Source organism: Chlamydotis macqueenii, chromosome 1 (genome assembly GCF_036417535.1).
Source record: "Chlamydotis macqueenii isolate bChlMac1 chromosome 1, bChlMac1.mat, whole genome shotgun sequence".
Lineage (NCBI taxonomy): Eukaryota > Metazoa > Chordata > Aves > Otidiformes > Otididae > Chlamydotis > Chlamydotis macqueenii.
The window spans coordinates 67396106-67412218 of record NC_141556.1 but is presented as its reverse complement, the minus strand read 5'-3'; the positions used below and the strand labels follow the sequence as shown (position 1 = coordinate 67412218).

At 47.1% G+C, this 16113-nt stretch overlaps 1 protein-coding gene across 5 annotated transcripts in view; it reads right to left on the bottom strand.

Moving 5' to 3' along the window:
- The window catches only part of IQSEC3 (IQ motif and Sec7 domain ArfGEF 3), a 103857-nt gene that overhangs the window by 18584 nt on the left and 69160 nt on the right, over positions 1-16113 (bottom strand). For 4 of the 5 annotated variants that reach the window (XM_086755329.1, XM_086755306.1, XM_086755297.1 and 1 more), the window contains 2 exons: positions 13273-14366; positions 8204-8365 (listed from right to left, as the gene is read on the bottom strand). In XM_086755329.1, the coding sequence (XP_086611455.1) occupies positions 8204-8365; positions 13273-14366 (1256 nt within the window). The remainder of the gene's footprint in view (positions 1-8203; positions 8366-13272; positions 14367-16113) is intronic. The other variant, XM_086755315.1, reaches the window with a different exon arrangement.

Genomic DNA, 16113 nt, shown 5'->3' with positions numbered 1-16113 from the left:
TACCATTGCTTAACTGTAGTGACACGTACCAAGAGCTCTGGCTGAACATAGTGTTCAGTATCTTCTAAGTCTGGAGCTGTTACAACCTCAACTAGGAAATGTGGGCTCTTTCCCTGCACAAACTCCATACAGTCAAAATGTAGGAACAGCTGGTGAGGAGCAAGGGCAGAGAATCAATGGGGCTGCTCTCATAGGAAATCTTATGTGAAATCTTTTTTTTTAGCTCTCCAAGAGGTGGACTGCAGAAACACTCATAAATGGTTTCTGGCAACAGCAAAATCTTCCTCCACTGCCTCTTTCCTTTGTTATTTTCATTTTTCTCATACTTACACTCACATGTCCCTTGGGTTGACATCAACGCATTCTGCTTCTTGGAATTTATCTTTGATAGCAAGAAAAGTTTTTCTCTGGTTAGTCATTATTGCGTTCACAGCTGCAATCACCTCTGCAGTCGGACTTTTGTTATTATTTTTTAATCTTTTCCAATGCATGATGGTTCTCAGCATCAACCCCAATGATTTTGCTGTTATTGTCTGCTTCCAGACGAGCGAAAGCAGAGTCCTTGCACACACCACTGAGACCTGCTGAGGTCAACCTAGTAACCCCACACCACCAGTATTAAATCATGTATTTTTCGGTCCCTCCCTCATTGACAATCCTTCCCCCTCCACACAGGCTGCTCTGATACATCCTCCCCTTTGTGTACGAATCTCAAATAATAAAGTCAATGCCCTTGACATAGAAAGCATCAAGCCTTTATTAGGACAAGTAGGACAAGGCAGCTGTTTATAGCTCTTTTGAAACTCAAACAGGCATTGCTACATGAGTTATGCTCAGCTTCTCCTTTGAGAGTTTCTTTCATGGACTGACATATGCAGGTTTATTTTGTAAATTCTAAGATATACTCCTGGGAGTCCCTTCCATTTGTCTCTCAGCCCAAAGAAAGGTTCCTCCCATCCTGCTCCCTAAGAAAAGTTGACCAGGCAGAAAGGACAAGTTAGGAAGAAAGTTTGACTCAAGCAAAGTCAGTCTGAGCTTGCATTTGATTTATCTGACAAAGCCTGTGCCAAAGGCTGTAGGAATAGCTCCTAGAGGAGCCATCAGGTATGCTGCTACTTTTTGCTTCTAGACAGACAGATTATATTTGTCTGATATTTTTTGTGAGCAAATTTGACAAAGCAAAGTCCATTCAAAGAGCCAAAGAGCCTTGTACCATGCAGCTGCCATGTTCCCACTCCTGTTCTAGGTGGGTACAAGTTTTGCTGCCTTGCCTGACCTCAGACTCCCGTACAGACCCTCGTTAACTTTCCACATGCACTGCAGCGCCTGTAGCAGAGTTCCCCTGAAACTTCCCAAAGTTCCCAACTTTTCTTTGTGAAACCAGAGCAAGGATGTCTTTTCCTTCCAAGATAGAGACCCTAGAAGCTACATCTTGGCAAGCATACTGAAAAAAACTACATTGATCTTGTCAGCCTCCAGCGCTGCAATGTAAAAGGCAGTGTAACTGCATGCATGAGGGAGGTGTCTCTCCCCAGAACTACATTTGCCAATGTAAGAGACAAAGGTTGAGCTGAGAGCGGATGGCTCTCCACATCCCAGGAATAAACCAGCAGCTTATGTGCATGTGCCAAAACCTGTGCTGAGTTCATTTTTCCACAAACAGCAGAATGCCTGTGAGATGCCTATTCCAGAACCACCAGGAGGCCTGCAGGATAATGGAGCAGGGGTAGAATAATCACCTTACAAAATCTCCTCCTGTTTCAACTTCTTCCTCCCCACAGACTTGCAATAAGCCATGTGAATTGAGCTCATATCCAGAGATGTGTTCAACCCACAAGGACAGGATTTGGATGTTTGGATCATGTTGCTGAAGTGAGCAGGAAAAGTGCTGACACCTGGCCTCATAAACAAGGTGATAGAGTTTGAGGGCTCTTGTGCCACCTGTATACATGGGAAGCTTGGTCTGTCCTGAGGCACTCAGTAGACAAGCACCTCACAACTGCAGAGAATTGCACACCAGATGCCAGGCGTCAGGACCAAATGATCCAACCAAAGTTGGATCATTTTGCTCAGCTGTTACCTCTGTGGTGGCCATACTGCCTCCTAGGCTGCAGGGAATAGATCCCCCCAAAAGGGTGTGGACATAGTTGCATCAGAGCTGCAAGGATTCAGCACAAGGCTAAGCATGGCAAGAAAGCCTTGTGGCGAAAGAGTCCAGTGAAGGCAGGAAGCAGCTGTATCGTGCAGGGCTGGGATCTGCTTGCCCAAGCGTAATGGCCTACTTTCCAGCTTTTCCGCTCAGGTGACAATGCAGCAGGAGCTAGGCTGCAACTAAAAGCGTCTGTAATGAACCTTCAGCTCATGCTCAGGGAGGGAGCAAAGGGGGAGGCAGTCAGGTGGAAAGTTTAAAACCAGGAGGCACAAAGATATTAATAAAAAACATCCCTCTTCTCAGCTTCCCTACCCCTACAAGCTTTCTGAAGATGAATCAGGCTTAGGGTAGACTGCAGAGGAAGAGCTCAGCTCCCCGTGAGGAGGCTGTCTTGCATGTGTTAACTGAGGCTTACAGAAAGATGAGTGAGCAGGACTCACTGATCCCTTGCACCAGTGGCCACGGGCATGTGTCCCAATCCTCCCTTGAGTGCCCTCCTTGTCTCTACAATGGAGACCATGGTCCACACCAGTCTTCCCTTTCTGGAGGACGCTCGTCTACATGCATTGTCTGTTTTTTCTCTGGGCCTGAGTCATGCCCTCTTGCCCTCCCAGAGTTGTTGGTAGCTCACATGGCTACTCACTTGGGCATCCACTCCTTCCTAAGTGAGAAATTGCCTAGCGTAGCAGGCCTTGCACCAGAGCTGCCTCCCAAGGTGGAGACCTGTTCCCACTCAGGCATGTTGGCCATGCAGGGGAGGGTTCTGCCCAGCCTTTATCTTCCTCGCCAAGGGACACTGGGAACCCTTGTCCCCCAAGGTGCAAGGGAAATCACTAATTCCCTGGGCACCTAAGCAGGTTCAAGCTGCACCTTTAGCCTTTGCAAGCCTGGCATGAGAAAGCTGCTGTTGTTCAAAGTTTGATCTGTGCCACAGTTCTGCTTGCAGCAGGAGTTCAGAACTGCGTAACACATTGTTCCCTCTGTCTTGTTTCCATCACATCATTATTGCTCCACAGCACAAGATGCAGCACTGTGCTGCTCAAACCCTCCTGTAATGCAAGTCCCCTATTGATCCTCTGTAATGTCCTCAGTGAGAAGGGGAAAGGAGGCTAGTTTGGGCTGATCTGTCAAGTTCATTCTGTCAGTCCAAGAGGAATCTAACACTTCTTTAAGAGACAGTCTCTTTACTGGGCTCCCAGCTCTGCACTTACACTCTTAAGAGCAGCTTTTCTCTCCCTGACTTCCCATGAGAGAAAGCGAAGACAACACATACTTGACAGACAGGAGAGCTGCTCACCCACAGGGAGAGTGCGTCTAACAGCAACTTACAGTCTAAAACCAACCACCCCCCGACTCAACACAATGTCTCCTCTACTTGAATCCCTGCTCCTTTCTCCTCTGACCATAAATGCACCAGGATAGCCACTTCTGCACTTCCAAGTCCCACAGCCTGAACATCCATTACCAGTAGCACAGCTGACTCCATTCACGGCATTACTCACGTTATCTTGTTAATGAATGAACTATAAATGGAAGCAATTCCTGAGTCAGAAACAGGTGGAGGGGAAGAATGAACTAAAGTGAAGTATGAATGAAGGAGAACAAAAGCAACAAACACAGAATGAAGAGGGCACAAAAGGAAATAATACATCTGAGCATGTAATACAAAAGAAAGGAATGAAGAAAGGATGCAAGAATGATGATGTGTCTCGTATCAAAAATATGTTAATGCCTTGGGCCTGACTTTTTCAAAGTAACAAAATTATTTTTCTGTAGTATTTGTCAAGTAGATTTGATAAAAACTGCTCAGTACCAGATCAGAGCTTTAATGGCCCAGGCTACCTTTCTACAGCTGTATTCCCTGCACTGGTAGACATCGAAACCCTAGGGTAAAGGCCCAGTGACTCCTCCCAGCTGACTGCAGGGCAGGCTATGGAAGCAGATTCCCAGATACTGTGAGATGCTGGATCACAGTGACTGGTTGTTACTGGGGGATGCTCAAAATTGGTTACAGACGGGATTTATCCCCTATAACATAAAATGCCTAAAAGCTCTATGTCCAGCCTAAACTAGCACATTGAGAAAAACAACACCCTTGAGGGAGCTGTGTCTCTCCATTGACTAAAGGAATTCATAAATTGATAGAAGACACTAAACTTGGTGGTGGGTAACAACAGGTGAGATAATTCCTGCTTTTTAAGATTGAAGCCTCTTCTGCAAGAGAAAATGACATACTGCATCTTGCTAAACAGACAGGCTTGAGCAGTTTAGTGTTATCAAAGAATGTGTCGATACTGTTGAAAATCCTCTGCTCTCTCCCTTGTCCCTCTGGCTAGCGTGTATAATTACTTGTGAGTTATCCAGACACCTTTTCTGGGTTCCAAGAAAATCAGTTAAGTGTTGAAAGACAAGAGTAGGAAGATTGAAGGGACCATATAATTTCAAGGCATTTAGGTGCTGGGCATGCAGGTGTGGGAAGGCAAAATAGCATACCAAAGTGCTCAAACCTCCTACTATGCTTATCCTCACTCACTCCTCTGCCCATGTACATAAGAGGCTTTGCAACGAGCATGGCACTTCTCTGGAGTTTTGCATTTGCTAGGTGGGCAGTAAAGAGGGATCATCTTACCAGTGCCAAATGCCACTGTGCATTCCTGAGCTCTGTTGCCTGATGCTAGGAACAGGCAGTGGTTGGCTTGTTTGTCAGCCACGACAGCTTCAATACCTATGGAAGCCAAGAGAAGTTTGTAGAGTATAGACTTACAGCTGGACTTACAGCTGAGTCTGGAGTTTACAACCTGGGCAGCTCTGCCCCACTTCCAAATGCATAAAGGAGGCTGACACTTTTGCAGATGTTTTAAAAGCTGTCCTATTATTTATTCATGCAGTTGGGTTAATTCAACCTGGCTGCAATAGAAACAATGCTTACAATACACAATTCTAACACAAGTTTTCACATCGAGCGAAAGCTAAACTAACACAGCAAGTGGCATCAATAATTGAAATTGCTTTCGGGAGGGAGAGGATGGGCCAGGAAGGCTCTAGGGACAGGTCTGGGATGTGAAAGAGCAGAGACATCTCCCCCTGCATAGAGGCTTGCTCACTGCAGGTCAGAGTCTGTCGAACAACTACTGCCTGCTCACGGCCGCCCTGCCTGGGTATTTGAGCTTGCCAGTTCCAGCAGTGATTGTTCTCCTTCTGCCCACTTGGGCCACAAAAATGACTGTGGTGTTGGGCAAATTGTGCAGAAGCTACTGTAGGAGCTATCCTGCCTGCCCGCTCCATGGAATATCATGTACCCTAACACTGGCTTGCTAAGTGTGTGTAGATGTGGGGATTGCGAGACAGCCCTTGCAGAGTCCATTCTCTCAACCCGTGTCAGTGTTCCTAAGATAGTTTGATTTGAGTTGGATGGGGAATGAGAACCAGACTAGGTCTTAGACAGGTCTAAAATGCCAAAAGTGTTTGAGCTGCCTTTTACTCCCACACAAACAGCTCAGAAGTTGTGACTAGTCCTTAAGCTATAGCGCACTGGACATGCCAGGATACTATACTACACTGCCAGCCCTCTTCTTCCTGCAGCATGGGCAGGAAAAGTATCCAGGATGATAAATCTGGGCTAGAATTTCTCCTGGCAATGCCTTGTTTCCAAGCATGTCACACCACTAGGTGTGCAGCCATTGCCCAAACAGCTCTCAAAAGCAGTTGATGAAAATTTGCTTGCAAAACCCACCAACCATTGCTATCTCCAAGCTCAGAACTGACACAGGAAGAGTGAAAGTACCTGCAAACAGCACAGGTATAGCCAGTTGAATGTGTGTGGTTTTTCCTTCCTGGTTTAGAACATTTTGTTCTAAATGTAAACATTTTATGTCTACTTTTATCTTTGCCTTTAAGGAAGACGAATCAGCAATTTATTTTAAAGAGTGGATGGCAGCACAGATTGTTAGTGCAAGAACATCATCTGTTGCCTGGAGAGATTATAAACAGGTTTGAACCCTGAATTCAGACTCTGTTGGTTGATACACATCGATGTCCACACACCCCATGTCCAAGATATGTCCATGTACATACAGCCTCAACAGCTCAGTTCCCATCTTTGAGCCTTGCTTTCTACATCTGTAAATAGGACTGTAAGATCACTGTTTCAGCCAACATCTGGAGTGCTACATTGAGAGATGCAGTGGAAACTGAGAGTAATGAGCATGACAGAGTAGGGCCACATGCTTTAATGGCCCTCCTGCAACATGCAGAGTCAAGACAGGCCACCACAACATAGCAGCTCCCAGGCATTAAGGCTCAGAGGAAGACATCAAGCTTTGCAAGAGGGACTGTTCCCAAGGAGCTGCTGACACAGAGTTTGCAGTTACATGTGAGGCAGAAGAACATGGTCATTTGCAGGGATGATGTCAAATTTAGGACTAGAAGGAAGTGCCAGCCTATTGCTATTGCAATATTTGCCTGTGCAGAGGCTAGGTTTGGACTTCAGCAGAGTATCTGTCAGGGGAAGCATCCCACACATTGCTTGCTGGAGAAAAAGAAGCAATTACTTTTAATTGTAGCTCTCAGCATCAAGAAACTGGAGAGAACATGTGTCTCATTGCTGGCCAAATCAATACCCATACAGTATATTAAAAAAACAGCTGGACCAAAGGTCAGGTACCTGCAACAATAAGCAGCAGCAATTGCAGCAGGAATGAATTCTGAAATTTTGGCCTAGATTTGGCTCTTGAACTGGCATCCTCCAGTCTTTCTCTGGAGTAGAATTGGTGTATGTATTGGATTTAGGGTTTCCGTTTGGCTTGGTTCAAGAGAAACTACTGCAAAATTCAAGGGAGATAGAGAACATTTTGGAGAATGGGAGAATATAATAAAGGATCCAGTGCAAAGGACTTCCTGCCTAATGGAAAGGCAGCTCTTACTAAGAACTGCCTAATAAAAGAAAGACCCAGCTGAGTGCTGGTCATCCCTTGAAATGGGTCTCTGAACAAGCTTGTTGGCCCCTGAGTACACAGGTCACATCACTTTGCATGGCAGCCCTCACATTCGCATTCTGGTGCAAACTTGCCTTGCTTTCACTGTAGCAGTTCTCAGAGTGGGAGAGGTGGTGTTCCCTGTTCCTGATGTCCCCTTTTTATCATACAGAGAGCTGTGCTCTCTCCTTTTCCTTCATCCAAAGTAGATCAGGATCAAGCAGGAAACAAAGGCTCATCTCAGTTCCCTAGGCCTATCTTTGCAGAAAGCCTGTCCTCTTGGACAATGCTTAGAACAACAGGTAAGATATTTTTCTTCCCAATGCTTCAGACCCTGCTTCTGCAAGGCTGGGGGCTGACAAGTTAGCAATAGTTACAATTTGGAAGGCAGAGCAACAGGCAGGCACTGAGGTAGTACAGGTCTCAGGTATTCACAGGATTTTGCAGCCCGAATTGCAAGACTTGAAAGAGGAGAGAGGTGTAGGCTGAGAGATGCATGGCTTGTGTGACCAGGAGAGGGTCATGGTGAGAGAACTGAAGGGAACAATCCAGCAAAGGCAGTCACTGAACAGAAGCAGGGAGGAAATCTGAGATGAGATCAGAAAAAGAGACAGCTCAGCCCATTGGAGTTTTGGAGTGGGGATGTTCTTCAGTGCTCTGTGACTGAAATGGTCATGACAAACCCTTAGTAGCATCCTTCCTCATGCAGGCCTCTTCATTACCACAAACAGGATCAACTCCCCTCTTATTATGCCCGTAGTGCAGTTGGACAAACTGAAAAGGCCGCCCACCTCAAAACTGGACAGAAAGAGAATCAGGTTTAGAGCCAGCATTCACTGCTCCCTACTGGTGTCACAGTAAGAAGCAGGTATTTTTTCTCCTCTGCCTCTCTTAGTACTTCCCAGAAAGTATCAGAGATGCTTTATGTGGATGAGGTGAGACCCCAGGCACAGAGTTTCCCAGCCACAAAACCTCCCAGCGTCACTAAGTCTACCACCCATTGGTGCAGAGCTCCTGCTAGATGATCTGGCAAATCCTTTACAGTGTAGGGAGGAGGGGAAGAGGTTTCCACACTTACTCCAGGACGTCCCTGTTGAACTGCTTCTTGCTGTTGCCCAGGAACTCTCCAATCATCTGGCGGCTGAGGCCCTTTCGCTGGAGTAGGAAGTGTGCCACCCCAATGGGGGTGTCTGGGATGAAGCCTCGGGAGATCAGGAACTGGATCCCTTTGTCTGGGTTTCTGAAAGGGAAGGACAGAGACATGGTGAGTTTGCGTAATCTCTCTGAGGCATTATTGCCTCCGGCTCACCTCATGGCTTGCAGCAATGCAGCCCTCAGCATGTGCATGGGTTCCTATGAGTTCATGCATGTGGCAAGGATGGGACTGGTGGGGGCAGGGAAAAGTGACTTGGAGGAGTCCCGTTCAGTTGCCGCTGAAGACAAAAGGATGCCATGGGACCTGCTGCATCACTTGCAGCACCTGCTGTCACCTGATGATCACAAGTGCCATGCCACTGCCACAAAGAATCCTGCTGCATGATACCAGCCTCATCAGTGACTCTCTTCTGGCATCAGTCTGCTCCAGAGTCAAAGGCCCTTGTATCCTCCCTGCCTCAGCTTGGTTTGTTTAGGGTCCCTGTGAGGACATGATTAGACTGTGTCCCACACAGACAGCACAGAAAATATCAGCTGCTCCAAATGCAACCCACAGAGAGCTGTCCCCAGGGATCAGGGGTGAGAGCTCAGCACGTTACCCTTTGCTTTAGGGGAGATGGGGGTGCACCTTCCGTAGGGCAAAGGCAAAGGGAAAAACGTGGCTTTGAAGAGACTTAGGAGACATTGCTGCTACAGTCCATGGGCAAATGAGGCTGAAGACACAAGAGGGGCTAACCAAAGGTGGACACTTTCCATGTAAAAAAAAAAAAAATTTCTTTTTCATACATTTTTAGTGCTCAGTGTTGAGTCACCCTTTCTACTTTCCTCACCTGAGCCTCCTGCTGGCTGCCTGAACAAAAATCCTGTGCTCAGATTTCCTTATCTTTTCCTCCGCTTCCCCCACCCTTAGCTGTGTTATTCTTCCCTTCTCTATTGATTTACACCTCAGGCAGAAATCTCTTTGTGTGGGTGGATGAGAGCATGCACCTGGAGAACGCCTGTCAGAGCTGGGAGAGAGCGGCGTGCAGCTCCCAGACAGAGGGTGTTTCTCCCTCTGCGGCTGTGAGTGCCTTTCTGAGAAAAGGCCTGGTGCTGAGTGGGCCTGACTGCCTGGTTGTGGGAGTGATTTTCTGCTGGTTAGTGTGCCACTGTCTGTGCTTGCATACGCGGCTCTTGGAGGGTAGTGCATGTATCAACAAGCACGTTTGTGTGCGTCTATGTCCTGTACATGCAGATTTCTCTTGCTCCATACATGTTCATCAGAGCCTGTGTGTCTGCACATTTTGGCTTTGACCTCATATCTCCTGTAAGCATACATGCTTCTATGTATCCTGGGAATGGCCGTGAGCCTATGTGGTGCCTGCCCCACAGTACAGACAGGAATGAGTGTGTACGTGTGCACTGTGCAGGAGGTTTTCTTCCTGTATTTCAGTCTGCCCCGCTGAAGACTGTCTGTCATGATGTGCTCTTGCTGAGGGGAATTAGTGCAGTGCCAGGGAGAGTTCCACATTCCTTTGGTTCTCTGAGCTGGTGAGTGAGGAGAGGTAAGAGGGTAGCTTCTTCATGAAAGGATGCCATACTTCCATTATTAACCCGAATTCAGGGATCTTTTTTTTCAAGGCTCAAGGAGTGAGTTTGCTTAGGCAGTTTCCTAGGGTGAGGAAAGGATAGGATGAGATCTCAGAGCACGTGAATGCATGATATGCACAGGCACAGACTGTGACACTGTCAGGTGGTGAAGGATGTGGGTGAGCAACATATGTCTAGCTGTAAGGGGATCAGCATTTAGGAGAGTGGCCTGCTCCTTACAGGGGCCTCATGGGTACACAAAAAGTAGATGGGCTTTAAATAGTTCTGCTTACTCTGTAGTGTCACAAAAAAAAATATCCTGGGCAGTGTGGCACCCCTGGGGAGAGTGGCTGGGAGAACAAGTCAGCCCATTACATTTATGAACAGGAGAGCTGTAAGATCCGATATTGAAAAACCCAGGCACTCCTCAGGGAAAAGCAACAGTGTACCTTCTGTATTATCACACAGATCTCCTCATTCACCTTTGAGGAGCACAGCCAAAGTTCTCTGCTAAGTGCAAAGGTCATATGATCAGGGCTAAAGTCAAGCTAAGTAACAGAGATTCATAAAATTCACCTCTACTTCCACTTTGGTATTTGGCAAGTATGGTGTTCACAGCACGAGGATGATCTCAGCTACACTGGTGTGACTCTGAAGCCACTGGACTGACTTTGGATTCACTCCAGAGGAGCTGGGAGCTGAATATGGCAAGAAAAATGCAGCTCATACAGCAGTATGGATGTGCAGATTTCAGCAGAGATGACACACACAATGCAAGAGGATGTAGGACAAAACAGTCCAGCTGTGACAGCCCTCCTGCACTGCCTAGACTATAACTCAAATATACTTGCACACATTATTCTACCACTAACAGCAACCTTTCACCAGTTTTTCCCAGAATTCAATTTGTTCCGCACAAGATCCTGATAGCAATACAGAATCTCTGTCAAAGAACACCTGCAGATGTATCCCATGTACTGCAGCTTGTGGCTTTTACCCAGATGTGCAGCAGACAACTCCACTTCCATCTCTCCTGAGCCTGGTGCCTGCTATTTTCTTTAGTGTTGCAGAGGTGTTAAGCACGGCCAACAAATGCTGCGGGATTCCTCACGTCCTGCTGGCTTTCCCTCTGCCCACGCAGCCAGCTGCCCACACACAGAGTTATTACAGCAGCGCTGCATAATGAAACACTCTCCGTTCCAGGGATTCCACCCCCTCACCGTGGAGTGGGGATGGGGAAATTGCCACAGCAGCACAGCATCGATGTGTTCCCAGGGGCCTGCTCAGAGCCAGAGCGCTGTTTTCTGAAAACGCAACGCAAGGTCAGATAGACTACTGCAGATGCTGCTAGCAACTGGAGGCTTTCAGCTCTTGGTCCAGGGAAGTGGTCAGCAAAAAAGGATGTGTGCACAGGCATGCATGGCCTCAGTTCCATGCCCTGTGGGTTGGTGCCCACATCACAAACCCTACAATGGTAAACTGGCTACTTGTTAGAAATTGATGGGGAAAGCAACAACCAAATAACTGCACAAAGCTGAATGGCCTTCCCAGTCCCTTGGATGGAGGTGCACTACAGTGTCACAAAGGGAGTCATGTGTCCCTTAGATCCTGCTCAGAGAATAAAAAAAAATACTTCACTCCCCAGGGCTAACAGGTCAGTTCTCTCCCTCCCTGTCCTCCCAATGTTTTATCAAGAAAACTGAGCCTTATAGGTTACCGCACATTATTTCAGCAGCTAGTTTCAAGGGAGCAGGGGAGGCCTGGCTAGGAAGTTGTGGTTTGGAGCTCCACAGTAAGGCTTCTATCCCACAGGGACCTGCAAGATGCAGTGAACCCAGGTGACTGAATGAAGGAGGATGGCAGAGTTGATTCCTCAAAACAGACCTGGTGCTGCTCATCTGTCACATGAATGTGTGCCAGGCAGACTAGGGGAGGAGGAGAGGCTGGAAAAAGCATTTTCACTCCTGCTTTATCGTCACATCAGTGCTCATGTCAACTGTCCAGGAAATAAAGGAAAACACACTGGGTGGACGGACTCCTGCCAAGCATGGCTAAGAATACTGAAACACTTAGTAGCAGAGATGTGAGCCCCACATCCCCCTCTAGAAGTACAACACAAACACCAGAATACCCATGTGGACCTGGAACTAACTCTATCATAATCAATCCTCCACCAGTATCTGGTGCCTACCTTCTCTTGTTCCAGCCTGCTTGTGTTCATCAGGCAAATCTCTGTGCACTGAGAGCCTGACTTTGATGTATACACATGGAGCCACCTGCTCACAACATGATCTCAGAGCTAGGAAAACATCCTCCTCAGTTCTGTAAGAGTCCCAAATCTGTCTGCTCTAGCATCACTTCCATTCTAGATGCTCTGAGCCCAGCCTTAAAAGCCTTTCTTCCAGGTTCCTGCCTCCTGGAGTTCACAGCCTCCATAATAACACATATATAACTCCTATGCATTGCCCCCTTGTCCGTGCAAAACTTCTGCCTCGGCCTATGTAATCTTCAGTCCTCACTCTGACCAAAAGGGCCATGCTAATATGTGGCAAAACATTCTTCTAGAATGCATGCATTAAATCCCCAGCACCTTCATCAGGGGACTTAAATGGAATTGAAGACAGCATAAGATGAGAGTGCAATGATGAGGCAAACCCCAATATTTCTCATGGTTTGCTTTGATGAGAAAAGTCTCATTGAAAGGCAACGAACAAATCTAAAGCTCCTTATAGGAGCTCAGCTGCTTTCTGTCAATCCAAAATAGACTATGTGTGACCTCTCGAGTTAACCTCTTCTGACGGTAATCTCTGGGCTGCTCTGCTTTTGCTTTCATACCTACAGCCTTTTCACAGGTATCAGACTTGGAGAATCTCTATCAGTATGAGAGACTGAGATGACTAAACCTGGTCTGTCAGATGAAAATCTACCATAGGTGAAATATCAGAAGGAAAATGACAGTCAAAGTACTCATACTGGGCTATCTAAGCTCAGTTCTACCTCTTTACTCTCTCTTTACTTGGAAATGCCCCATGTTAAGTAACCAGGGCTAGGTTTACATCCCCAGCTACACTTGCTCCTTTGCAACAGAGTGGAGCAAGAGCCTAGATCCCAGGCTCAGCTGGTGGATGCCAAATGGACAGCAACTGGGACTGAAAGTTCAGAATTCAGGAGAGCATGGGCACTAACTCATGGGGCACCGGGCTTGTTCCTCTGTTGGGCAGAAGATCAGGGCAGCACTTGGAGAACTTCAGGGAAAAAGCTTCTGGGCAGCCAATCTGTGGTCTGCATTGCATACCCAGATGGTCATGCCCTTGAATACAGAAGAACTTCACTGGAGATGGATCTAGACCAAGAGCCTGCCATCACCTCTTCCTGTGAGGCATGAAATAGGCTGGGAAACACAAAAGAGGAAGAGCCACTTACATATTAAAGAGGTTCAGCCCAATGCGGTAAAGGCGCTTCCTCATAGTGTCCGTGGAAAGTGTGGGGGACTTGCAGCTAGCTGGGTTCTCGCAGTGGTACCTTGGGAGGCTGAGAATCATGGCCTGCAGTGCTTCTTTTGAGGACACCTCAGAGGCTGACTTGGCTGAAGTGGAGGTGCTGCTGCTGCTCAGCTGCTCAGAGTTGTCTGCATTCTCAGACTCAGAGCCTTTGCTTTGCCCCGTCTCGTTGCCAGCATCAAACTGGAGCTTCTGCACTGCCATCTGCCCAGGCTCAGCAGTGCTGTCTCCCGTGCCATTAGTAGTGACATTCACCTCGGTGAAAGTGTGGCTGTTCTGGAGAGCTATGGACTCAGATAAGCTCTCTGGGGCAGCCGGAGGTTCACTGGCTTCTCCCTCCCCTTCTCCTGGGCTTTCTTCAGCCTTGGTAGCTTGAGAGAGCCCAGCCTGGGCATTGCTACTGAGGCAGTTTGCCATGGACACCGAGGTAGACGATGAGACAGAGATGTTCTTGTTGTCAATCTGGACTGTGACATCTCGAAAAGCCATCATGAGAGTGCTACTGCTCTTGGGTAGGGTATCTGGCAAGAGCCCTTCCTCCTTCTCCTTGTCCTGCAGCTCAGCTTCTAAGTCTTGGTTTGGCTGCATTGAGCTGGCACTGAAGGTCTCTCTTATCTGGTATGAGCCTCCATCTTGCAGTGAGCACATGGTCTTCAGGCTCCAGGTGCTGAGGGCATCATCAATAGACTTGGCCAGGGACTGAACTTGTTCTGTGAAGGAGTCCTCCAGTTCGGTCAGTGCCCCACTGATGGTGGCTGGCAAAGATGGAGATCTCACCAATGGGATGCCCACAAAGTTGTACCCCTCCACCAAGGCTTTCTCAGCGGAGAAGCTCTCTGAGTTCTGGACCCGGACTTTCCTCAGAGAGATGCGGCGTGGCATGCGGCTCTCCAGCAGTGAGTTGCGGATCTTCTCAAAGTTCTTGCTGAGCTGGTACTGCCGGAAAGCAGTCTGGATGGTACAGGCTGCCCTGCGAGATACCAGGTGACCTCCGTATTTGTGCTCTAGCATTTCGATCTGAAAGACATACGAACAGGAGAGGTTATTTTTTGTTAATTGACTTCTGATGGCTTTCTGTTACCCCAGTTCCTACACTGATTAGTCTGTAATCACTGTCAGAGGAACTTCTAACACTGAACTAGTTTTTTCCTGCACCGACCAGGCCCCTGATTTGAACAGAAGGCCCCGCTTTGGTCATGGCTGGCTAAAGCACCAGTACTGTGAGTTTCCTCACAGCTGTAACATGACCATGCCTCTTCCTAGAGTACCAGCCATACCAGCTGAAACCTAGAAGTCCCCTTCTCTCGAAAACCTACTTCTGATGGCCTTCAGGGCAAGCTCATCACTGCAAACACAGTGTTCCAACAACGTCTTCCAGCTCAGCAGTACTCTGGTAATGTCAAGCATGATCCTTTGTCTCAGAGTCCTTTATCTCAGCTCCTCACCTCCTTAGTCACCTTAGGAAATACTGTCAGGGAAAGGAGAAACCATTCAGAAAAAAAGGGAAGAAAAGTTAATTTTTAAATGCAGAAAATGCAGGTTTGATCACAGGAGCTAGTGAGGAACATCAGCTTCCACAGAAGTTAGTGGAGGCTGGGTTTGTTCCGTGTCTTTTAAAAAGCACTCTGAATCCCAAGTGTCTTCCTTTCTGATATCTGAGTTTTTCAGGTGTCAGCCATCAGTGAAATGAAAACTACTCAGGAAAATAAAGACTCGGTTTTGAAAAGTAAAAAAAAAAATAATTTTAAATGTTGAGACAAGATATTAAGAACAAGTAGAAGGAGGATTTTACTCCTTCCTGAGCTGGTAACAACAAACACACTTGTAAATATATACCCACACAGCCAAGTGGTAACTCAACAGGCTTCAACAAAGCAAGTATGTATGGTGATTTCTCTTCTGTAGTCTAGTATTTATACTTCCTGGTAATCCCTTTACTCTTCCTCTGCAGCTGGGCCTTCACTAACATGCTACAGGAGAACGTTAGATGACTTGGTTCCAGTGAGTGGCTGACAGAGAATAAGGGGGACAGTGTGAAGATAATGGTGGATGATGGGATTGAAGAAAAAAGAAGGATGAACTTAAATTATCTTTACTGAGGTTTTGGATGAACTATGAGCTAAACTCTGCATTGCTGGCACTTCACAGGGCAGAGCACAGGTGCAGACTGTAATGTTTATATGTGTATGCACGGGTGGAAAAGCCAAAAAAAGGTGAAGTGCAGGACTGGGAGTGCTGGTAAAATCAGTACTGAATTAACAGAGCATTCACTGCATCATTGATGTGGTGAGTGTGAGCTTGTTAGCAGATTTCTGACTGCATCCTTATCCCCAGGCAGATATCACTTGCCTCTCACCACGCCTTGCCGGCCCAGTACTCACAGGATGAAGGACTGAGCTCACAGAAAATCTGAATTTAAGTGCAAACTGGTTTTGTAGTCTAAGTGAGACTGAGGCATGAACCTGAGCTTGCAGAGTCATATCATGTCATCTGCTTCCTTCTTCTTTTCCTTTTTTGTAACACTATATAGGTTGCAGATAAAACTATCAGTGAGTGATCTAGGTACAAATGAAGGCCTGGAATGACAGCTGTAAGAACTTTAAATCACCTCTGGCATCTTTCCAACACAACTCCTTTGGAAGTAGGGGAAGATGATATGACCTTTGGAGATGACAGGAAGACAACATGACCCCAGCCATTCAGTCCCTGCATTGGTATCCTGGCTGCTGGAGTAAGTACTTATGGCCTTGCCCACTGGCACCCC